The sequence below is a fragment of the Gasterosteus aculeatus genome, chromosome 8, assembly GCF_964276395.1.
Source record: "Gasterosteus aculeatus chromosome 8, fGasAcu3.hap1.1, whole genome shotgun sequence".
Taxonomy (NCBI): domain Eukaryota; kingdom Metazoa; phylum Chordata; class Actinopteri; order Perciformes; family Gasterosteidae; genus Gasterosteus; species Gasterosteus aculeatus.
Window position 1 is genome coordinate 1486992 of NC_135695.1, and position 24160 is coordinate 1511151.

A 24160-nucleotide genomic window follows, 5' to 3' on the forward strand; every position below is an offset into this window, starting at 1 on the left:
AGACCATGATACCATCATAAAAAAGATAAATGTACTTTCCTGAGCTGCTAGTTTGAGGGAAACACTGTGAACCAATGCATTCTTGTGTTCTGTGCGTGTTTAAGCCTTCTCTCAGCCTGCAAACGCCTTAATAGTGAAGAAAGCACAAAAACTTAGTTTGAACAAAAAAGGTTGGAAAACTATTCACAGACCATGACACCATCATAAAAAAGATAAATGTACTTTCCTGAGCTGCTAGTTTGAGGAAAACACTGTGAACCAATGCATTATTGTGTTCTGTGCGTTTTTTAGGCTTCTCTCAGCCTGCAAACGCCTTAATACTCAAGAAAGCACAAAAACTTAGTTTGAACAAAAAAGGTTGGAAAACTATTCACAGATCATGATACCATCATAAAAAAGATAAATGTACTTTCCTGAGCTGCTAGTTTGAGGGAAACACTGTGAACCAATGCATTCTTGTGTTCTGTGCGTTTTTTAGGCTTCTCTCAGCCTGCAAACGCCTTAATACTCAAGAAAGCACAAAAACTTAGTTTGAACAAAAAAGGTTGGAAAACTATTGACAAACCATGATAACATCATAAAACAGTTAAATGTACGTTCCTGAGGTGCTAGTTTGAGGAAAACACTGTGAACCAATGCATTCTTGTGTTCTGTGCGTTTTTAAGGCTTCTCTCAGCCTGCAAACGCCTTAATACTCAAGAAAGCACAAAAACTTAGTTTGAACAAAAAAGGTTGGAAAACTATTCACAAACCATGATAACATCATGAAAAAGATAAATGTACTTTCCTGAGCTGCTAGTTTGAGGAAAACACTGTGAACCAATGCATTCTTGTGTTCTGTGCGTTTTTTAGGCTTCTCTCAGCCTGCAAACGCCTTAATACTCAAGAAAGCACAAAAACTTAGTTTGAACAAAAAAGGTTGGAAAACTATTCACAGACCATGATAACATCATAAAACAGTTAAATGTACTTTCCTGAGGTGCTAGTTTGAGGAAAACACTGTGAACCAATGCATTCTTGTGTTCTGTGCGTTTTTAAGGCTTCTCTCAGCCTGCAAACGCCTTAATACTTGTTACGGCCACAGCCTTCTGAGTTTGTTTTTGTGATTATTAATTGGTTTGGCCCTTCTGAGTGCAGGCTCCGCCCCTGCGCACCTGAGAGCGGTTGCGGTGATGGCTCAGGCTGAGCATATAGAGGGGAGAGCGACTGAGCGCCGGGAGAAGGAGGAGACCTGCGAGAGCGCCAGGCCCCGGCCTCAACACCAGGAGACCAGTGTTTTGTGTTCGAGCTACTATTGTGATATATTAATGTGTAAAACGGAGAGGCTGGAGGTTGGAAAACTATAAAAAGAACTTTGCATCGCTTCCTGCCTATCGCGTTTCTTTATGTGGCTGACCCCTCGGCTGAACGAGCCGTCACCTTATCGAGGGGTCCGTAACATAAATGGGGGCTCGTCCGGGATATCTGTGTCCGGATAGTAGCTAAGGAATTCGAGTGATCTAATTTAATTCGGGTGATCCACGTTCTCTGGTTAGACAGAGTAAGCCAGCGGGGCTGTGCTTAGCGCCAGTCCTGACAACGGTTTACTGTTTATTATTTTGCCTTTCTTATTTTAGTTTGTTATTTTTGGAGGTACTCCGGGGGAGAGAGCGATCTCTTAATCGGTACCCTCTGAAGACTAGAGAGGAAAAGTTAGCTTTATGGGTTAGGTAAGTAGGCCCAGAGAATGTTGGATTATCCTGATTATTTCTGCATATTGTTGTTTAAAAATGGCAACGTTTGAGTTAAGCCGATTTATAGATCAACCAAATGTTGAAGTTTTAGGGACATGTCGAAAAAGTGATTTGTCTCTTATTGCTCAACATTATGGGATTCCTTTTTCTAGAACACTAAGAAAAGCAGAGTTAAAAGATTGTTTAGTGGCTGGCTTGGTTAATAAAGGTGTTTTTTCGGCCATGGAGTCTAGTCCCACTGTAGCGGCGGAGTTGGAGGCACCAGCTGCTGCGGGAACTTCGCCTTTACGCGTATCGCGTGGTGGTCCAGTAACTCCCTTGGTGGGGGTTGGTGCGGAGGAAGGTTTAGCCTACTCGATGCCTAAATTTGAGCCTCTTTCTCTTTCCACAGAATCAACAGGGAGTCGCTCAGATGCACGTCTAAAACTACGTTTAGCACGGCTGCAGTTGGAGACCCAGGACCGAGCTCAGGCAAGGCAAGATGACTTGAAGCGTCAGATCGAAATGTATCGAATTGATGCTGATACCAAAGTACGACTGCGGGAGTTGGAGTTACAGGCTGCGCCCGAGGTACCAAAGAAATCTACTGTCAAAACATCTCTGGTCGAAGGTGATCCCGTTACGTCGCCTGGTCCATCACCGTCGGGAGGCGTTGACGAACCAGTTGGTACTGGTGGTGATTCGGTAGCGCCGTTTTCAACACATTTTGACGTGGCTAAAAACATCTCGATCGTTCCACCCTTCCGGGAAAAGGAAGTGGAAGCTTATTTTCAAGCTTTTGAACGAGTGGCGTTAGCTTTAGGATGGCCAAACGCGGTTTGGGCACTAATGTTGCAATGTAAACTCTCAGGTAAGGCGCAGGAGGTATGTGCATCTCTCTCGTTAGAGGAAAGCGTACAGTATGAAGCCGTGAAAGCTGCAATTTTACGGGCATACGAACTTGTTCCTGAGCATTACCGACAACGGTTCCGTACCTCGAAAAGGGGCACGTCGCAAACGTATGTTGAATTCGCTGGGGAAAAAGGCATCTTATTCGATCGCTGGACCAAGGCGTGCAAGGTAACAGACTATAACTCTTTGCGAGAGCTGTTGCTGATCGAAGAATTTAAGAACTGTGTTCCTGAACGTACTGCATTGTATCTGAACGAACAAAAAGTCAGCACTGTTCAGCAGGCTGCGGTGTTAGCTGACGAGTATGCTTTAATGCACAAAACGGTGTTTTATAAGCGTCCGTCTGATTCTGGGGGTTCCGCCGTGAAGGAGAACGAAAATCTTTCCGACTCGAGAAGTAAATGGAGTCCTCCCAGTCCGAAATCTAATCGAGAATGCAGTTACTGTCACAAAATGGGTCATAGTATGGCTGAGTGTCGTACGTTGAAACGTAAACAAGAACGACAAGATTCTTCATCTTTTCAACCGCGAGGCTCGGTGTTGGTGAAAACTTTGTCTCCGGCGGTTGCAGTGTCCCCCACGACCCCAGACAGCTGTTTCAAGCCGTTCATATTCCGCGGTTTTGTTTCAGTAGGTGAGAGGGGCGAGGATCGAAAACCGGTAAGAATTCTCCGGGATACAGGGGGGTCTCAGTCCTTCATATTAGCAGATGTTCTGGATTTTGGTGTTGATTCCGCGTGTAATACCAGCACGGTGGTGCAGGGTATTGAAATGGGTTTTGTGACTGTCCCGTTGCATCGGGTGCACGTTTCGTCTGAGTTGGCGTCTGGATGTTTTGAGGTGGCAGTGCGTCCCTCGCTACCTGTGAGAGGCGTTGACTTTATCATGGGTAACGATATAGCTGGGGGTAAAGTCATGCCGGTGGTGCAAGTGGTCGACGTCCCGCACAACGACTCTCAGGCGGATGTGCTTGCTAGAAACCTGCCAGGGGTGTTTAGCGCCGTGGTGACACGAGCCCAAGCAAAACATGACCTTCAGGAAAGTAATATACTCTGCGATTCTGTGTTTCCCAAGATTCTGGGAACTGACGTGCTGGCTGATCCTCCAGAGCCGCCCAAAACGACTCCAGGGTCAGCTAGGAGCTTTGATCTCATTACTAATTTGCTTGTTTCGCGCGAAACTCTGATTGAAGCGCAGCGAGAAGATTTATCTTTAACTCCATGTCGGGCGAGTGCTGAAAAGGGGAAAATATCGCTGCGTAATCACCAGTTTTACTGGCACGATAAGGTGCTAATGCGTCACTGGAGTCGATCGCTAAATCCTGGGCAGCAAGACGATTGGAATGTGGTGCATCAAATTGTGGTGCCCTCGAAGTTTCGATCACAGGTCTTAGAACTGGCCCATGACCATCCTTGGTCCGGACACCTCGGTATCACTAAAACCTATAACCGGGTGCTCCAGCATTTCTTTTGGCCAGGTTTAAAAACTGATGTTGCACAATACTGCAAAACCTGTCACATCTGTCAGGTCAATGGGAAGCCTAATCAAGTTGTGCCGCCGGCTCCCCTCTGTCCTATTCCTGCCGTCGGCGAACCATTCGAGCGCGTGCTAGTTGATTGTGTCGGTCCACTCCCTCGTGCTAAGTCCGGGTGCCAATACTTGTTAACAATCATGTGCGTCGCGACACGCTTTCCGGAAGCCATCCCGTTACGTAACATCACGGCCAAGACGGTAACTAAGGCACTAACAAAATTCTTTACCACCTTTGGGTTGCCGAAAACGGTCCAAACCGATCAGGGTTCAAACTTTATGTCTCGCGTTTTCCGTACGTCCTTAAAGGCTCTTGGAGTGGCTCATGTCGTCGCAAGTGCCTACCACCCTGAGTCGCAAGGAGCTTTAGAACGGTGGCATCAGACGTTAAAATCCGCACTTCGCAAGTATTGCACCGAGACTGGAAAGGAATGGGATGATGGGGTCCCGTTAGTTTTATTTGCAGTGCGTGAGGCAAGACAGGACTCTCTCGGGTTCAGTCCGGCTGAGCTCGTGTTCGGGCATGATGTCCGGGGTCCTTTAAAAATGCTAAAGGAAGAGTTTCTCGATAGAGGTTTGTCCGCGAAAACAAACGTTCTCGAGTTGGTCTCACGTACTCGGGAACGTTTGCGAGACGCCTGTAATACGGCGAAGGAAGCGCTTTCATTGTCGCAAAAGAAGATGAAGAAACGCTTTGATACAAAAGCGGTGGTGCGTCGTTTCCTGCCTGGAGATAAAGTTCTCGTGTTGTTCCCCATTCATGGGACCACTCTCTCGGCCCGTTTTTCGGGTCCGTACGTGATCAAGGGTAAGTTGAATGAAACTAACTATATCTTGTACACTCCAGAACGGAGGCGAAAAACACGTGTATGTCACATAAATATGTTGAAACCCTATTTATGTCGTGTTGAACCGAAAGCGACCACCCCTGACGATCCGGTAGCTAAGGTACCCACCGAGCAGGTCTCATTGGTAACTTATGCTTTACCTGCCGACACTGAGGATGATGGGTTGCATGTCTCTATGGAAGTTTTAAACGGGGGGTGTTTCAAAAATTCGGAAGTCTTAACTTCACTCCCTTCTCAACTGGCCTACTTATCTCGCGAACAGCAACGGTACGTAATGGACCTGATAAAGGAGTTCCCAAATCTGTTCAATGACGTACCTCCCGGAACTAATGTCATCCAGCATGACATCGAAGTTGGCCGTGCAGGACCTTTCAAGCAACATGCTTACCGCTGTCCATTAACTAAGAGAGAGGCAATGAAAGCTGAGGTGCAATATTTACTAGAGAATGGGTTCGCTGTTCCGAGCAGTAGCCCCTGGAGCTCGCCGTGCATTCTGGTGCCGAAGGCTGATGGGTCCCTTCGTTTTTGTACCGATTTCCGAAAGGTCAATTCCGTCACCGTGGCGGATGCTTTTCCCTTACCACGTGTGGACGATTGTGTGGATAGTCTTGGGGGTGCAAACTACATCACCAAATTGGACCTATTGAAAGGTTATTGGCAGGTGCCCCTCACCGAGCGGGCTTCTAAAATCTCTGCGTTTGTAACCCCCGACGCTTTTCTGCAGTATACGCGTATGGCCTTCGGTCTCCGAAACGCGCCCGCAACATTTCAGCGGTTAATGTCCACAGTCTTAGGGGGGGTTCCTAACTGTACTGTTTATTTAGACGATGTTGTCGTTTACTCGTCTACGTGGGAGGAACACACGTTAACGTTGCATGACGTGTTTGGCCGATTGTCCGCTGCTTCCTTAACGTTAAATCTAAAAAAATGTGAATTTGTAAAAGCTTCTGTAACGTATCTAGGGAAGCAGGTGGGAAATGGTCAAGTGCGACCACGGGACGGAAAGGTGGCTGCTGTGCTCAACTACCCAACACCTACTACGAGGAGAGAACTACGTAGGTTCCTGGGAATGGTGGGGTACTATCGTTGTTTTTGCAAGAACTTCTCGACTGTTGTTGCGCCGTTAACAACACTGTGTAGTCCAAAAGTGGGTTTTCTTTGGACTAACGAATGCGAGCAGGCATTCCTGTCGGCAAAATCTCTCCTTTGCAGTGCACCGGTGCTGTCCGCCCCAGACCTGACTCGTCCGTTCCAGCTGGAGGTGGACGCCAGCGCGGTTGGAGTGGGAGCTGTCCTTCTCCAGGAGGGTGCTGACAACCTAGGCCACCCCGTATCATACTTCTCAGCTAAGTTCAACAGTCATCAGTTGAATTATTCAACCATTGAAAAAGAGACCTTAGCTCTGTTGCTAGCATTACAACAGTTTAACGTTTACGTGGGGGCTAGTGCGTCTCCTGTCGTTGTTTATACAGATCATAATCCACTTGTTTTTCTGAGCAAAATGTATAACCAAAATCAACGACTCATGCGTTGGGCCTTAATGGTTCAGCCGTACAATCTTGAGATCCGTCATAAAAGAGGCTCTGACAACGTAGTTGCAGATGCGTTGTCTCGCGGATTAATTTAGGAACAGGATTTTCTGTATGAACCCATGCAGAATCAGTTTTTCTTTTTCCCTCTAAGGAAGGAGGAAAAGAAAAAAAAAAAAAAAAAATGATTCTTCCTCTAGGGGGGGAAGTGTTACGGCCACAGCCTTCTGAGTTTGTTTTTGTGATTATTAATTGGTTTGGCCCTTCTGAGTGCAGGCTCCGCCCCTGCGCACCTGAGAGCGGTTGCGGTGATGGCTCAGGCTGAGCATATAGAGGGGAGAGCGACTGAGCGCCGGGAGAAGGAGGAGACCTGCGAGAGCGCCAGGCCCCGGCCTCAACACCAGGAGACCAGTGTTTTGTGTTCGAGCTACTATTGTGATATATTAATGTGTAAAACGGAGAGGCTGGAGGTTGGAAAACTATAAAAAGAACTTTGCATCGCTTCCTGCCTATCGCGTTTCTTTATGTGGCTGACCCCTCGGCTGAACGAGCCGTCACCTTATCGAGGGGTCCGTAACATACTCAAGAAAGCACAAAAACTTAGTTTGAACAAAAAAGGTTGGAAAACTATTGACAAACCATGATAACATCATAAAACAGTTAAATGTACTTTCCTGAGGTGCTAGTTTGAGGAAAACACTGTGAACCAATGCATTCTTGTGTTCTGTGCGTTTTTAAGGCTTCTCTCAGCCTGCAAACGCCTTAATACTCAAGAAAGCACACAAACTTAGTTTGAACAAAAAAGGTTGGAAAACTATTCACAGACCATGATACCATCATAAAAAAGATAAATGCACTTTCCTGAGCTGCTAGTTTGAGGAAAACACTGTGAACCAATGCATTCTTGTGTTCTGTGCGTGTTTAAGCCTTCTCTCTGCCTGCAAACGCCTTAATAGTGAAGAAAGCACAAAAACTTAGTTTGAACAAAAAAGGTTGGAAAACTATTCACAGACCATGATACCATCATAAAAAAGATAAATTTACTTTCCTGAGCTGCTAGTTTGAGGAAAACACTGTGAACCAATGCATTCTTGTGTTCTGTGCGTTTTTTAGGCTTCTCTCAGCCTGCAAACGCCTTAATACTCAAGAAAGCACAAAAACTTAGTTTGAACAAAAAAGGTTGGAAAACTATTCACAGACCATGATAACATCATAAAACAGTTAAATGTACTTTCCTGAGGTGCTAGTTTGAGGAAAACACTGTGAACCAATGCATTCTTGTGTTCTGTGCGTTTTTAAGGCTTCTCTCAGCCTGCAAACGCCTTAATACTCAAGAAAGCACAAAAACTTAGTTTGAACAAAAAAGGTTGGAAAACTATTGACAAACCATGATAACATCATAAAACAGTTAAATGTACTTTCCTGATCTGCTAGTTTGAGGAAAACACTGTGAACCAATGCATTCTTGTGTTCTGTGCGTGTTTAAGCCTTCTCTCTGCCTGCAAACGCCTTAATAGTGAAGAAAGCACAAAAACTTAGTTTGAACAAAAAAGGTTGGAAAACTATTCACAGACCATGATACCATCATAAAAAAGATAAATGTACTTTCCTGAGCTGCTAGTTTGAGGAAAACACTGTGAACCAATGCATTCTTGTGTTCTGTGCGTTTTTTAGGCTTCTCTCAGCCTGCAAACGCCTTAATACTCAAGAAAGCAAAAAAACTTAGTTTGAACAAAAAAGGTTGGAAAACTATTGACAAACCATGATAACATCATACAACAGTTAAATGTACTTTCCTGAGGTGCTAGTTTGAGGAAAACACTGTGAACCAATGCATTCTTGTGTTCTGTGCGTTTTTAAGGCTTCTCTCAGCCTGCAAACGCCTTAATACTCAAGAAAGCACAAAAACTTAGTTTGAACAAAAAAGGTTGGAAAACTATTCACAGACCATGATACCATCATAAAAAAGATAAATGTACTTTCCTGAGCTGCTAGTTTGAGGGAAACACTGTGAACCAATGCATTCTTGTGTTCTGTGCGTTTTTTAGGCTTCTCTCAGCCTGCAAACGCCTTAATACTCAAGAAAGCACAAAAACTTAGTTTGAACAAAAAAGGTTGGAAAACTATTCACAAACCATGATACCATCATAAAAAAGATAAATGTACTTTCCTGAGCTGCTAGTTTGAGGAAAACACTGTGAACCAATGCATTCTTGTGTTCTGTGCGTTTTTTAGGCTTCTCTCAGCCTGCAAACGCCTTAATACTCAAGAAAGCACAAAAACTTAGTTTGAACAAAAAAGGTTGGAAAACTATTCACAGACCATGATACCATCATAAAAAAGATAAGTGTACTTTCCTGAGCTGCTAGTTTCAGGAAAACACTGTGAACCAATGCATTCTTGTGTTCTGTGCGTTTTTTAGGCTTCTCTCAGCCTGCAAACGCCTTAATACTCAAGAAAGCACAAAAACTTAGTTTGAACAAAAAAGGTTGGAAAACTATTCACAAACCATGATACCATCATAAAAAAGATAAATGTACTTTCCTGAGCTGCTAGTTTCAGGAAAACACTGTGAACCAATGCATTCTTGTGTTCTGTGCGTTTTTTAGGCTTCTCTCAGCCTGCAAACGCCTTAATACTCAAGAAAGCACAAAAACTTAGTTTGAACAAAAAAGGTTGGAAAACTATTCACAGACCATGATAACATCATAAAACAGTTAAATGTACTTTCCTGAGGTGCTAGTTTGAGGAAAACACTGTGAACCAATGCATTCTTGTGTTCTGTGCGTTTTTAAGGCTTCTCTCAGCCTGCAAACGCCTTAATACTCAAGAAAGCACAAAAACTTAGTTTGAACAAAAAAGGTTGGAAAACTATTCACAGACCATGACACCATCATAAAAAAGATAAATGTACTTTCCTGAGCTGCTAGTTTGAGGAAAACACTGTGAACCAATGCATTCTTGTGTTCTGTGCGTTTTTTAGGCTTCTCTCAGCCTGCAAACGCCTTAATACTCAAGAAAGCACAAAAACTTAGTTTGAACAAAAAAGGTTGGAAAACTATTCACAAACCATGATAACATCATAAAACAGTTAAATGTACTTTCCTGAGGTGCTAGTTTGAGGAAAACACTGTGAACCAATGCATTCTTGTGTTCTGTGCGTTTTTAAGGCTTCTCTCAGCCTGCAAACGCCTTAATACTCAAGAAAGCACACAAACTTAGTTTGAACAAAAAAGGTTGGAAAACTATTCACAGACCATGATACCATCATAAAAAAGATAAATGCACTTTCCTGAGCTGCTAGTTTGAGGAAAACACTGTGAACCAATGCATTCTTGTGTTCTGTGCGTGTTTAAGCCTTCTCTCTGCCTGCAAACGCCTTAATAGTGAAGAAAGCACAAAAACTTAGTTTGAACAAAAAAGGTTGGAAAACTATTCACAGACCATGATACCATCATAAAAAAGATAAATTTACTTTCCTGAGCTGCTAGTTTGAGGAAAACACTGTGAACCAATGCATTCTTGTGTTCTGTGCGTTTTTTAGGCTTCTCTCAGCCTGCAAACGCCTTAATACTCAAGAAAGCACAAAAACTTAGTTTGAACAAAAAAGGTTGGAAAACTATTCACAGACCATGATAACATCATAAAACAGTTAAATGTACTTTCCTGAGGTGCTAGTTTGAGGAAAACACTGTGAACCAATGCATTCTTGTGTTCTGTGCGTTTTTAAGGCTTCTCTCAGCCTGCAAACGCCTTAATACTCAAGAAAGCACAAAAACTTAGTTTGAACAAAAAAGGTTGGAAAACTATTGACAAACCATGATAACATCATAAAACAGTTAAATGTACTTTCCTGAGCTGCTAGTTTGAGGAAAACACTGTGAACCAATGCATTCTTGTGTTCTGTGCGTGTTTAAGCCTTCTCTCTGCCTGCAAACGCCTTAATAGTGAAGAAAGCACAAAAACTTAGTTTGAACAAAAAAGGTTGGAAAACTATTCACAGACCATGATACCATCATAAAAAAGATAAATGTACTTTCCTGAGCTGCTAGTTTGAGGAAAACACTGTGAACCAATGCATTCTTGTGTTCTGTGCGTTTTTTAGGCTTCTCTCAGCCTGCAAACGCCTTAATACTCAAGAAAGCACAAAAACTTAGTTTGAACAAAAAAGGTTGGAAAACTATTCACAAACCATGATACCATCATAAAAAAGATAAATGTACTTTCCTGAGCTGCTAGTTTCAGGAAAACACTGTGAACCAATGCATTCTTGTGTTCTGTGCGTTTTTTAGGCTTCTCTCAGCCTGCAAACGCCTTAATACTCAAGAAAGCACAAAAACTTAGTTTGAACAAAAAAGGTTGGAAAACTATTCACAGACCATGATAACATCATAAAACAGTTAAATGTACTTTCCTGAGGTGCTAGTTTGAGGAAAACACTGTGAACCAATGCATTCTTGTGTTCTGTGCGTTTTTAAGGCTTCTCTCAGCCTGCAAACGCCTTAATACTCAAGAAAGCACAAAAACTTAGTTTGAACAAAAAAGGTTGGAAAACTATTCACAGACCATGACACCATCATAAAAAAGATAAATGTACTTTCCTGAGCTGCTAGTTTGAGGAAAACACTGTGAACCAATGCATTCTTGTGTTCTGTGCGTTTTTTAGGCTTCTCTCAGCCTGCAAACGCCTTAATACTCAAGAAAGCACAAAAACTTAGTTTGAACAAAAAAGGTTGGAAAACTATTCACAAACCATGATAACATCATAAAAAAGATAAATGTACTTTCCTGAGCTGCTAGTTTGAGGAAAACACTGTGAACCAATGCATTCTTGTGTTCTGTGCGTTTTTTAGGCTTCTCTCAGCCTGCAAACGCCTTAATACTCAAGAAAGCACAAAAACTTAGTTTGAACAAAAAAGGTTGGAAAACTATTCAGAGACCATGATAACATCATAAAACAGTTAAATGTACTTTCCTGAGGTGCTAGTTTGAGGAAAACACTGTGAACCAATGCATTCTTGTGTTCTGTGCGTTTTTAAGGCTTCTCTCAGCCTGCAAACGCCTTAATACTCAAGAAAGCACAAAAACTTAGTTTGAACAAAAAAGGTTGGAAAACTATTGACAAACCATGATAACATCATAAAACAGTTAAATGTACTTTCCTGAGGTGCTAGTTTGAGGAAAACACTGTGAACCAATGCATTCTTGTGTTCTGTGCGTTTTTAAGGCTTCTCTCAGCCTGCAAACGCCTTAATACTCAAGAAAGCACACAAACTTAGTTTGAACAAAAAAGGTTGGAAAACTATTCACAGACCATGATACCATCATAAAAAAGATAAATGCACTTTCCTGAGCTGCTAGTTTGAGGAAAACACTGTGAACCAATGCATTCTTGTGTTCTGTGCGTGTTTAAGCCTTCTCTCTGCCTGCAAACGCCTTAATAGTGAAGAAAGCACAAAAACTTAGTTTGAACAAAAAAGGTTGGAAAACTATTCACAGACCATGATACCATCATAAAAAAGATAAATTTACTTTCCTGAGCTGCTAGTTTGAGGAAAACACTGTGAACCAATGCATTCTTGTGTTCTGTGCGTTTTTTAGGCTTCTCTCAGCCTGCAAACGCCTTAATACTCAAGAAAGCACAAAAACTTAGTTTGAACAAAAAAGGTTGGAAAACTATTCACAGACCATGATAACATCATAAAACAGTTAAATGTACTTTCCTGAGGTGCTAGTTTGAGGAAAACACTGTGAACCAATGCATTCTTGTGTTCTGTGCGTTTTTAAGGCTTCTCTCAGCCTGCAAACGCCTTAATACTCAAGAAAGCACAAAAACTTAGTTTGAACAAAAAAGGTTGGAAAACTATTGACAAACCATGATAACATCATAAAACAGTTAAATGTACTTTCCTGAGCTGCTAGTTTGAGGAAAACACTGTGAACCAATGCATTCTTGTGTTCTGTGCGTGTTTAAGCCTTCTCTCTGCCTGCAAACGCCTTAATAGTGAAGAAAGCACAAAAACTTAGTTTGAACAAAAAAGGTTGGAAAACTATTCACAGACCATGATACCATCATAAAAAAGATAAATGTACTTTCCTGAGCTGCTAGTTTGAGGAAAACACTGTGAACCAATGCATTCTTGTGTTCTGTGCGTTTTTTAGGCTTCTCTCAGCCTGCAAACGCCTTAATACTCAAGAAAGCACAAAAACTTAGTTTGAACAAAAAAGGTTGGAAAACTATTCACAAACCATGATACCATCATAAAAAAGATAAATGTACTTTCCTGAGCTGCTAGTTTCAGGAAAACACTGTGAACCAATGCATTCTTGTGTTCTGTGCGTTTTTTAGGCTTCTCTCAGCCTGCAAACGCCTTAATACTCAAGAAAGCACAAAAACTTAGTTTGAACAAAAAAGGTTGGAAAACTATTCACAGACCATGATAACATCATAAAACAGTTAAATGTACTTTCCTGAGGTGCTAGTTTGAGGAAAACACTGTGAACCAATGCATTCTTGTGTTCTGTGCGTTTTTAAGGCTTCTCTCAGCCTGCAAACGCCTTAATACTCAAGAAAGCACAAAAACTTAGTTTGAACAAAAAAGGTTGGAAAACTATTCACAGACCATGACACCATCATAAAAAAGATAAATGTACTTTCCTGAGCTGCTAGTTTGAGGAAAACACTGTGAACCAATGCATTCTTGTGTTCTGTGCGTTTTTTAGGCTTCTCTCAGCCTGCAAACGCCTTAATACTCAAGAAAGCACAAAAACTTAGTTTGAACAAAAAAGGATGGAAAACTATTCACAGATCATGATACCATCATAAAAAAGATAAATGTACTTTCCTGAGCTGCTAGTTTGAGGGAAACACTGTGAACCAATGCATTCTTGTGTTCTGTGCGTTTTTTAGGCTTCTCTCAGCCTGCAAACGCCTTAATACTCAAGAAAGCACAAAAACTTAGTTTGAACAAAAAAGGTTGGAAAACTATTCACAAACCATGATAACATCATAAAACAGTTAAATGTACTTTCCTGAGGTGCTAGTTTGAGGGAAACACTGTGAACCAATGCATTCTTGTGTTCTGTGCGTGTTTAAGCCTTCTCTCTGCCTGCAAACGCTTTAATAGTGAAGAAAGCACAAAAACTTAGTTTGAACAAAAAAGGTTGGAAAACTATTGACAAACCATGATAACATCATAAAACAGTTAAATGTACTTTCCTGAGGTGCTAGTTTGAGGAAAACACTGTGAACCAATGCATTCTTGTGTTCTGTGCGTTTTTAAGGCTTCTCTCAGCCTGCAAACGCCTTAATACTCAAGAAAGCACAAAAACTTAGTTTGAACAAAAAAGGTTGGAAAACTATTCACAAACCATGATACCATCATAAAAAAGATAAATGTACTTTCCTGAGCTGCTAGTTTGAGGAAAACACTGTGAACCAATGCATTCTTGTGTTCTGTGCGTTTTTTAGGCTTCTCTCAGCCTGCAAACGCCTTAATACTCAAGAAAGCACAAAAACTTAGTTTGAACAAAAAAGGTTGGAAAACTATTCACAGACCATGATACCATCATAAAAAAGATAAGTGTACTTTCCTGAGCTGCTAGTTTCAGGAAAACACTGTGAACCAATGCATTCTTGTGTTCTGTGCGTTTTTTAGGCTTCTCTCAGCCTGCAAACGCCTTAATACTCAAGAAAGCACAAAAACTTAGTTTGAACAAAAAAGGTTGGAAAACTATTCACAGACCATGACACCATCATAAAAAAGATAAATGTACTTTCCTGAGCTGCTAGTTTGAGGAAAACACTGTGAACCAATGCATTATTGTGTTCTGTGCGTTTTTTAGGCTTCTCTCAGCCTGCAAACGCCTTAATACTCAAGAAAGCACAAAAACTTAGTTTGAACAAAAAAGGTTGGAAAACTATTCACAGACCATGATACCATCATAAAAAAGATAAATGTACTTTCCTGAGCTGCAAGTTTGAGGAAAACACTGTGAACCAATGCATTCTTGTGTTCTGTGCGTTTTTTAGGCTTCTCTCAGCCTGCAAACGCCTTAATACTCAAAAAAGCACAAAAACTTAGTTTGAACAAAAAAGGTTGGAAAACTATTCACAAATCATGATAACATCATAAAACAGTTAAATGCACTTTCCTGAGGTGCTAGTTTGAGGAAAACACTGTGAACCAATGCATTCTTGTGTTCTGTGCGTTTTTAAGGCTTCTCTCAGCCTGCAAACGCCTTAATACTCAAGAAAGCACAAAAACTTAGTTTGAACAAAAAAGGTTGGAAAACTATTCACAGACCATGACACCATCATAAAAAAGATAAATGTACTTTCCTGAGCTGCTAGTTTGAGGGAAACACTGTGAACCAATGCATTCTTGTGTTCTGTGCGTTTTTTAGGCTTCTCTCAGCCTGCAAACGCCTTAATACTCAAGAAAGCACAAAAACTTAGTTTGAACAAAAAAGGTTGGAAAACTATTCACAAACCATGATAACATCATAAAACAGTTAAATGTACTTTCCTGAGGTGCTAGTTTGAGGAAAACACTGTGAACCAATGCATTCTTGTGTTCTGTGCGTGTTTAAGCCTTCTCTCAGCCTGCAAACGCCTTAATAGTGAAGAAAGCACAAAAACTTAGTTTGAACAAAAAAGGTTGGAAAACTATTCACAGACCATGACACCATCATAAAAAAGATAAATGTACTTTCCTGAGCTGCTAGTTTGAGGAAAACACTGTGAACCAATGCATTATTGTGTTCTGTGCGTTTTTTAGGCTTCTCTCAGCCTGCAAACGCCTTAATACTCAAGAAAGCACAAAAACTTAGTCTGAACAAAAAAGGTTGGAAAACTATTCACAGATCATGATACCATCATAAAAAAGATAAATGTACTTTCCTGAGCTGCTAGTTTGAGGGAAACACTGTGAACCAATGCATTCTTGTGTTCTGTGCGTTTTTTAGGCTTCTCTCAGCCTGCAAACGCCTTAATACTCAAGAAAGCACAAAAACTTAGTTTGAACAAAAAAGGTTGGAAAACTATTCACAGACCATGATACCATCATAAAAAAGATAAGTGTACTTTCCTGAGCTGCTAGTTTCAGGAAAACACTGTGAACCAATGCATTCTTGTGTTCTGTGCGTTTTTTAGGCTTCTCTCAGCCTGCAAACGCCTTAATACTCAAGAAAGCACAAAAACTTAGTTTGAACAAAAAAGGTTGGAAAACTATTCACAGACCATGACACCATCATAAAAAAGATAAATGTACTTTCCTGAGCTGCTAGTTTGAGGAAAACACTGTGAACCAATGCATTATTGTGTTCTGTGCGTTTTTAAGGCTTCTCTCAGCCTGCAAACGCCTTAATACTCAAGAAAGCACAAAAACTTAGTTTGAACAAAAAAGGTTGGAAAATTATTCACAGACCATGATACCATCATAAAAAAGATAAATGTACTTTCCTGAGCTGCAAGTTTGAGGAAAACACTGTGAACCAATGCATTCTTGTGTTCTGTGCGTTTTTTAGGCTTCTCTCAGCCTGCAAACGCCTTAATACTAAAAAAAGCACAAAAACTTAGTTTGAACAAAAAAGGTTGGAAAACTATTCACAAATCATGATAACATCATAAAACAGTTAAATGCACTTTCCTGAGGTGCTAGTTTGAGGAAAACACTGTGAACCAATGCATTCTTGTGTTCTGTGCGTTTTTTAGGCTTCTCTCAGCCTGCAAACGCCTTAATACTAAAAAAAGCACAAAAACTTAGTTTGAACAAAAAAGGTTGGAAAACTATTCACAAATCATGATAACATCATAAAACAGTTAAATGCACTTTCCTGAGGTGCTAGTTTGAGGAAAACACTGTGAACCAATGCATTCTTGTGTTCTGTGCGTTTTTAAGGCTTCTCTCAGCCTGCAAACGCCTTAATACTCAAGAAAGCACAAAAACTTAGTTTGAACAAAAAAGGTTGGAAAACTATTCACAGACCATGACACCATCATAAAAAAGATAAATGTACTTTCCTGAGCTGCTAGTTTGAGGAAAACACTGTGAACCAATGCATTATTGTGTTCTGTGCGTGTTTAAGCCTTCTCTCAGCCTGCAAACGCCTTAATAGTGAAGAAAGCACAAAAACTTAGTTTGAACAAAAAAGGTTGGAAAACTATTCACAGACCATGACACCATCATAAAAAAGATAAATGTACTTTCCTGAGCTGCTAGTTTGAGGAAAACACTGTGAACCAATGCATTATTGTGTTCTGTGCGTTTTTTAGGCTTCTCTCAGCCTGCAAACGCCTTAATACTCAAGAAAGCACAAAAACTTAGTTTGAACAAAAAAGGTTGGAAAACTATTCACAGATCATGATACCATCATAAAAAAGATAAATGTACTTTCCTGAGCTGCTAGTTTGAGGGAAACACTGTGAACCAATGCATTCTTGTGTTCTGTGCGTTTTTTAGGCTTCTCTCAGCCTGCAAACGCCTTAATACTCAAGAAAGCACAAAAACTTAGTTTGAACAAAAAAGGTTGGAAAACTATTGACAAACCATGATAACATCATAAAACAGTTAAATGTACTTTCCCGAGCTGCTAGTTTGAGGAAAACACTGTGAACCAATGCATTATTGTGTTCTGTGCGTTTTTTAGGCTTCTCTCAGCCTGCAAACGCCTTAATACTCAAGAAAGCACAAAAACTTAGTTTGAACAAAAACGGTTGGAAAACTATTCACAGACCATGATACCATCATAAAAAAGATAAATGTACTTTCCTGAGCTGCTAGTTTGAGGAAAACACTGTGAACCAATGCATTCTTGTGTTCTGTGCGTTTTTTAGGCTTCTCTCAGCCTGCAAACGCCTTAATACTCAAGAAAGCACAAAAACTTAGTTTGAACAAAAAAGGTTGGAAAACTATTCACAGACCATGATACCATCATAAAAAAGATAAGTGTACTTTCCTGAGCTGCTAGTTTCAGGAAAACACTGTGAACCAATGCATTCTTGTGTTCTGTGCGTTTTTTAGGCTTCTCTCAGCCTGCAAACGCCTTAATACTCAAGAAAGCACAAAAACTTAGTTTGAACAAAAAAGGTTGGAAAACTATTCACAAACCATGATAACATCATAAAACAGTTAAATGTACTTTCCTGAGGTGCTAGTTTGAGGAAAACACTGTGAACCAATGCATTCTTGTGTTCTGTGCGTGTTTAAGCCTTCTCTCAGCCTGCAAACGCCTTAATAGTGAAGAAAGCACAAAAACTTAGTTTGAACAAAAAAGGTTGGAAAACTATTCACAGACCATGACACCATCATAAAAAAGATAAATGTACTTTCCTGAGCTGCTAGTTTGAGGAAAACACTGTGAACCAATGCATTATTGTGTTCTGTGCGTTTTTTAGGCTTCTCTCAGCCTGCAAACGCCTTAATACTCAAGAAAGCACAAAAACTTAGTCTGAACAAAAAAGGTTGGAAAACTATTCACAGATCATGATACCATCATAAAAAAGATAAATGTACTTTCCTGAGCTGCTAGTTTGAGGGAAACACTGTGAACCAATGCATTCTTGTGTTCTGTGCGTTTTTTAGGCTTCTCTCAGCCTGCAAACGCCTTAATACTCAAGAAAGCACAAAAACTTAGTTTGAACAAAAAAGGTTGGAAAACTATTCACAGACCATGATACCATCATAAAAAAGATAAGTGTACTTTCCTGAGCTGCTAGTTTCAGGAAAACACTGTGAACCAATGCATTCTTGTGTTCTGTGCGTTTTTTAGGCTTCTCTCAGCCTGCAAACGCCTTAATACTCAAGAAAGCACAAAAACTTAGTTTGAACAAAAAAGGTTGGAAAACTATTCACAGACCATGACACCATCATAAAAAAGATAAATGTACTTTCCTGAGCTGCTAGTTTGAGGAAAACACTGTGAACCAATGCATTATTGTGTTCTGTGCGTTTTTAAGGCTTCTCTCAGCCTGCAAACGCCTTAATACTCAAGAAAGCACAAAAACTTAGTTTGAACAAAAAAGGTTGGAAAATTATTCACAGACCATGATACCATCATAAAAAAGATAAATGTACTTTCCTGAGCTGCAAGTTTGAGGAAAACACTGTGAACCAATGCATTCTTGTGTTCTGTGCGTTTTTTAGGCTTCTCTCAGCCTGCAAACGCCTTAATACTAAAAAAAGCACAAAAACTTAGTTTGAACAAAAAAGGTTGGAAAACTATTCACAAATCATGATAACATCATAAAACAGTTAAATGCACTTTCCTGAGGTGCTAGTTTGAGGAAAACACTGTGAACCAATGCATTCTTGTGTTCTGTGCGTTTTTTAGGCTTCTCTCAGCCTGCAAACGCCTTAATACTAAAAAAAGCACAAAAACTTAGTTTGAACAAAAAAGGTTGGAAAACTATTCACAAATCATGATAACATCATAAAACAGTTAAATGCACTTTCCTGAGGTGCTAGTTTGAGGAAAACACTGTGAACCAATGCATTCTTGTGTTCTGTGCGTTTTTAAGGCTTCTCTCAGCCTGCAAACGCCTTAATACTCAAGAAAGCACAAAAACTTAGTTTGAACAAAAAAGGTTGGAAAACTATTCACAGACCATGACACCATCATAAAAAAGATAAATGTACTTTCCTGAGCTGCTAGTTTGAGGAAAACACTGTGAACCAATGCATTATTGTGTTCTGTGCGTGTTTAAGCCTTCTCTCAGCCTGCAAACGCCTTAATAGTGAAGAAAGCACAAAAACTTAGTTTGAACAAAAAAGGTTGGAAAACTATTCACAGACCATGACACCATCATAAAAAAGATAAATGTACTTTCCTGAGCTGCTAGTTTGAGGAAAACACTGTGAACCAATGCATTATTGTGTTCTGTGCGTTTTTTAGGCTTCTCTCAGCCTGCAAACGCCTTAATACTCAAGAAAGCACAAAAACTTAGTTTGAACAAAAAAGGTTGGAAAACTATTCACAGATCATGATACCATCATAAAAAAGATAAATGTACTTTCCTGAGCTGCTAGTTTGAGGGAAACACTGTGAACCAATGCATTCTTGTGTTCTGTGCGTTTTTTAGGCTTCTCTCAGCCTGCAAACGCCTTAATACTCAAGAAAGCACAAAAACTTAGTTTGAACAAAAAAGGTTGGAAAACTATTGACAAACCATGATAACATCATAAAACAGTTAAATGTACTTTCCCGAGCTGCTAGTTTGAGGAAAACACTGTGAACCAATGCATTATTGTGTTCTGTGCGTTTTTTAGGCTTCTCTCAGCCTGCAAACGCCTTAATACTCAAGAAAGCACAAAAACTTAGTTTGAACAAAAAAGGTTGGAAAACTATTCACAGACCATGATACCATCATAAAAAAGATAAATGTACTTTCCTGAGCTGCTAGTTTGAGGAAAACACTGTGAACCAATGCATTCTTGTGTTCTGTGCGTTTTTTAGGCTTCTCTCAGCCTGCAAACGCCTTAATACTCAAGAAAGCACAAAAACTTAGTTTGAACAAAAAAGGTTGGAAAACTATTCACAGACCATGATACCATCATAAAAAAGATAAGTGTACTTTCCTGAGCTGCTAGTTTCAGGAAAACACTGTGAACCAATGCATTCTTGTGTTCTGTGCGTTTTTTAGGCTTCTCTCAGCCTGCAAACGCCTTAATACTCAAGAAAGCACAAAAACTTAGTTTGAACAAAAAAGGTTGGAAAACTATTCACAGACCATGACACCATCATAAAAAAGATAAATGTACTTTCCTGAGCTGCTAGTTTGAGGAAAACACTGTGAACCAATGCATTCTTGTGTTCTGTGCGTTTTTTAGGCTTCTCTCAGCCTGCAAACGCCTTAATACTCAAGAAAGCACAAAAACTTAGTTTGAACAAAAAAGGATGGAAAACTATTCACAGATCATGATACCATCATAAAAAAGATAAATGTACTTTCCTGAGCTGCTAGTTTGAGGGAAACACTGTGAACCAATGCATTCTTGTGTTCTGTGCGTTTTTTAGGCTTCTCTCAGCCTGCAAACGCCTTAATACTCAAGAAAGCACAAAAACTTAGTTTGAACAAAAAAGGTTGGAAAACTATTCACAAACCATGATAACATCATAAAACAGTTAAATGTACTTTCCTGAGGTGCTAGTTTGAGGGAAACACTGTGAACCAATGCATTCTTGTGTTCTGTGCGTGTTTAAGCCTTCTCTCTGCCTGCAAACGCTTTAATAGTGAAGAAAGCACAAAAACTTAGTTTGAACAAAAAAGGTTGGAAAACTATTGACAAACCATGATAACATCATAAAACAGTTAAATGTACTTTCCTGAGGTGCTAGTTTGAGGAAAACACTGTGAACCAATGCATTCTTGTGTTCTGTGCGTTTTTAAGGCTTCTCTCAGCCTGCAAACGCCTTAATACTCAAGAAAGCACAAAAACTTAGTTTGAACAAAAAAGGTTGGAAAACTATTCACAAACCATGATACCATCATAAAAAAGATAAATGTACTTTCCTGAGCTGCTAGTTTGAGGAAAACACTGTGAACCAATGCATTCTTGTGTTCTGTGCGTTTTTTAGGCTTCTCTCAGCCTGCAAACGCCTTAATACTCAAGAAAGCACAAAAACTTAGTTTGAACAAAAAAGGTTGGAAAACTATTCACAGACCATGATACCATCATAAAAAAGATAAATGTACTTTCCTGAGCTGCTAGTTTGAGGAAAACACTGTGAACCAATGCATTCTTGTGTTCTGTGCGTTTTTAAGGCTTCTCTCAGCCTGCAAACGCCTTAATACTCAAGAAAGCACAAAAACTTAGTTTGAACAAAAAAGGTTGGAAAACTATTCACAGACCATGACACCATCATAAAAAAGATAAATGTACTTTCCTGAGCTGCTAGTTTGAGGAAAACACTGTGAACCAATGCATTATTGTGTTCTGTGCGTGTTTAAGCCTTCTCTCAGCCTGCAAACGCCTTAATAGTGAAGAAAGCACAAAAACTTAGTTTGAACAAAAAAGGTTGGAAAACTATTCACAGACCATGACACCATCATAAAAAAGATAAATGTACTTTCCTGAGCTGCTAGTTTGAGGAAAACACTGTGAACCAATGCATTATTGTGTTCTGTGCGTTTTTTAGGCTTCTCTCAGCCTGCAAACGCCTTAATACTCAAGAAAGCACAAAAACTTAGTTTGAACAAAAAAGGTTGGAAAACTATTCACAGATCATGATACCATCATAAAAAAGATAAATGTACTTTCCTGAGCTGCTAGTTTGAGGGAAACACTGTGAACCAATGCATTCTTGTGTTCTGTGCGTTTTTTAGGCTTCTCTCAGCCTGCAAACGCCTTAATACTCAAGAAAGCACAAAAACTTAGTTTGAACAAAAAAGGTTGGAAAACTATTGACAAACCATGATAACATCATAAAACAGTTAAATGTACTTTCCCGAGCTGCTAGTTTGAGGAAAACACTGTGAACCAATGCATTATTGTGTTCTGTGCGTTTTTTAGGCTTCTCTCAGCCTGCAAACGCCTTAATACTCAAGAAAGCACAAAAACTTAGTTTGAACAAAAAAGGTTGGAAAACTATTCACAGACCATGATACCATCATAAAAAAGATAAATGTACTTTCCTGAGCTGCTAGTTTGAGGAAAACACTGTGAACCAATGCATTCTTGTGTTCTGTGCGTTTTTTAGGCTTCTCTCAGCCTGCAAACGCCTTAATACTCAAGAAAGCACAAAAACTTAGTTTGAACAAAAAAGGTTGGAAAACTATTCACAGACCATGATACCATCATAAAAAAGATAAGTGTACTTTCCTGAGCTGCTAGTTTCAGGAAAACACTGTGAACCAATGCATTCTTGTGTTCTGTGCGTTTTTTAGGCTTCTCTCAGCCTGCAAACGCCTTAATACTCAAGAAAGCACAAAAACTTAGTTTGAACAAAAAAGGTTGGAAAACTATTCACAGACCATGACACCATCATAAAAAAGATAAATGTACTTTCCTGAGCTGCTAGTTTGAGGAAAACACTGTGAACCAATGCATTCTTGTGTTCTGTGCGTTTTTTAGGCTTCTCTCAGCCTGCAAACGCCTTAATACTCAAGAAAGCACAAAAACTTAGTTTGAACAAAAAAGGATGGAAAACTATTCACAGATCATGATACCATCATAAAAAAGATAAATGTACTTTCCTGAGCTGCTAGTTTGAGGGAAACACTGTGAACCAATGCATTCTTGTGTTCTGTGCGTTTTTTAGGCTTCTCTCAGCCTGCAAACGCCTTAATACTCAAGAAAGCACAAAAACTTAGTTTGAACAAAAAAGGTTGGAAAACTATTCACAAACCATGATAACATCATAAAACAGTTAAATGTACTTTCCTGAGGTGCTAGTTTGAGGGAAACACTGTGAACCAATGCATTCTTGTGTTCTGTGCGTGTTTAAGCCTTCTCTCTGCCTGCAAACGCTTTAATAGTGAAGAAAGCACAAAAACTTAGTTTGAACAAAAAAGGTTGGAAAACTATTGACAAACCATGATAACATCATAAAACAGTTAAATGTACTTTCCTGAGGTGCTAGTTTGAGGAAAACACTGTGAACCAATGCATTCTTGTGTTCTGTGCGTTTTTAAGGCTTCTCTCAGCCTGCAAACGCCTTAATACTCAAGAAAGCACAAAAACTTAGTTTGAACAAAAAAGGTTGGAAAACTATTCACAAACCATGATACCATCATAAAAAAGATAAATGTACTTTCCTGAGCTGCTAGTTTGAGGAAAACACTGTGAACCAATGCATTCTTGTGTTCTGTGCGTTTTTTAGGCTTCTCTCAGCCTGCAAACGCCTTAATACTCAAGAAAGCACAAAAACTTAGTTTGAACAAAAAAGGTTGGAAAACTATTCACAGACCATGATACCATCATAAAAAAGATAAATGTACTTTCCTGAGCTGCTAGTTTGAGGAAAACACTGTGAACCAATGCATTCTTGTGTTCTGTGCGTGTTTTAGGCTTCTCTCAGCCTGCAAACGCCTTAATACTCAAGAAAGCACAAAAACTTAGTTTGAACAAAAAAGGTTGGAAAACTATTCACAGACCATGATACCATCATAAAAAAGATAAGTGTACTTTCCTGAGCTGCTAGTTGCAGGAAAACACTGTGAACCAATGCATTCTTGTGTTCTGTGCGTTTTTTAGGCTTCTCTCAGCCTGCAAACGCCTTAATACTCAAGAAAGCACAAAAACTTAGTTTGAACAAAAAAGGTTGGAAAACTATTCACAGACCATGACACCATCATAAAAAAGATAAATGTACTTTCCTGAGCTGCTAGTTTGAGGAAAACACTGTGAACCAATGCATTATTGTGTTCTGTGCGTTTTTTAGGCTTCTCTCAGCCTGCAAACGCCTTAATACTCAAGAAAGCACAAAAACTTAGTTTGAACAAAAAAGGTTGGAAAACTATTCACAGACCATGATACCATCATAAAAAAGATAAATGTACTTTCCTGAGCTGCAAGTTTGAGGAAAACACTGTGAACCAATGCATTCTTGTGTTCTGTGCGTTTTTTAGGCTTCTCTCAGCCTGCAAACGCCTTAATACTCAAAAAAGCACAAAAACTTAGTTTGAACA

At 39.9% G+C, this 24160-nt stretch overlaps 1 protein-coding gene across 3 annotated transcripts; it reads left to right on the forward strand.

Moving 5' to 3' along the window:
* Positions 1-1067: 1067 nt before the first annotated feature.
* Positions 1068-7033, forward strand: LOC120818056 (uncharacterized). 3 transcript variants are annotated; one of them, XR_013468588.1, is made up of 2 exons: positions 1068-6057; positions 6215-7033. XR_013468588.1 is itself a non-coding variant. In XM_078108085.1 (2 exons), the coding sequence occupies exons 1-2, from the start codon at positions 1770-1772 to the stop codon at positions 6314-6316; spliced, it is 4422 nt and encodes a 1473-aa protein (XP_077964211.1). In that variant the 5' UTR covers positions 1068-1769; the 3' UTR covers positions 6317-7033. The 3 variants fall into 3 exon arrangements, 2 of the variants coding, with proteins under 2 accessions (XP_077964211.1, XP_077964212.1); XM_078108085.1 differs by having other exon boundaries at positions 6183-7033; XM_078108086.1 differs by having other exon boundaries at positions 1068-4962.
* The last annotated feature ends 17127 nt before the right edge of the window (positions 7034-24160 follow it).

Coding starts and splice junctions, on each gene's coding strand:
- LOC120818056 (XM_078108085.1), top strand. CDS start 1,770: ATGGCAACGTTTGAGTTAAGCCGATTTATAGATCAACCAAATGTTGAA. Junction 6,058..6,182: donor TACTACGAGGAGAGAACTAC/GTAGGTTCCTGG, acceptor GAATGCGAGCAG/GCATTCCTGTCGGCAAAATC.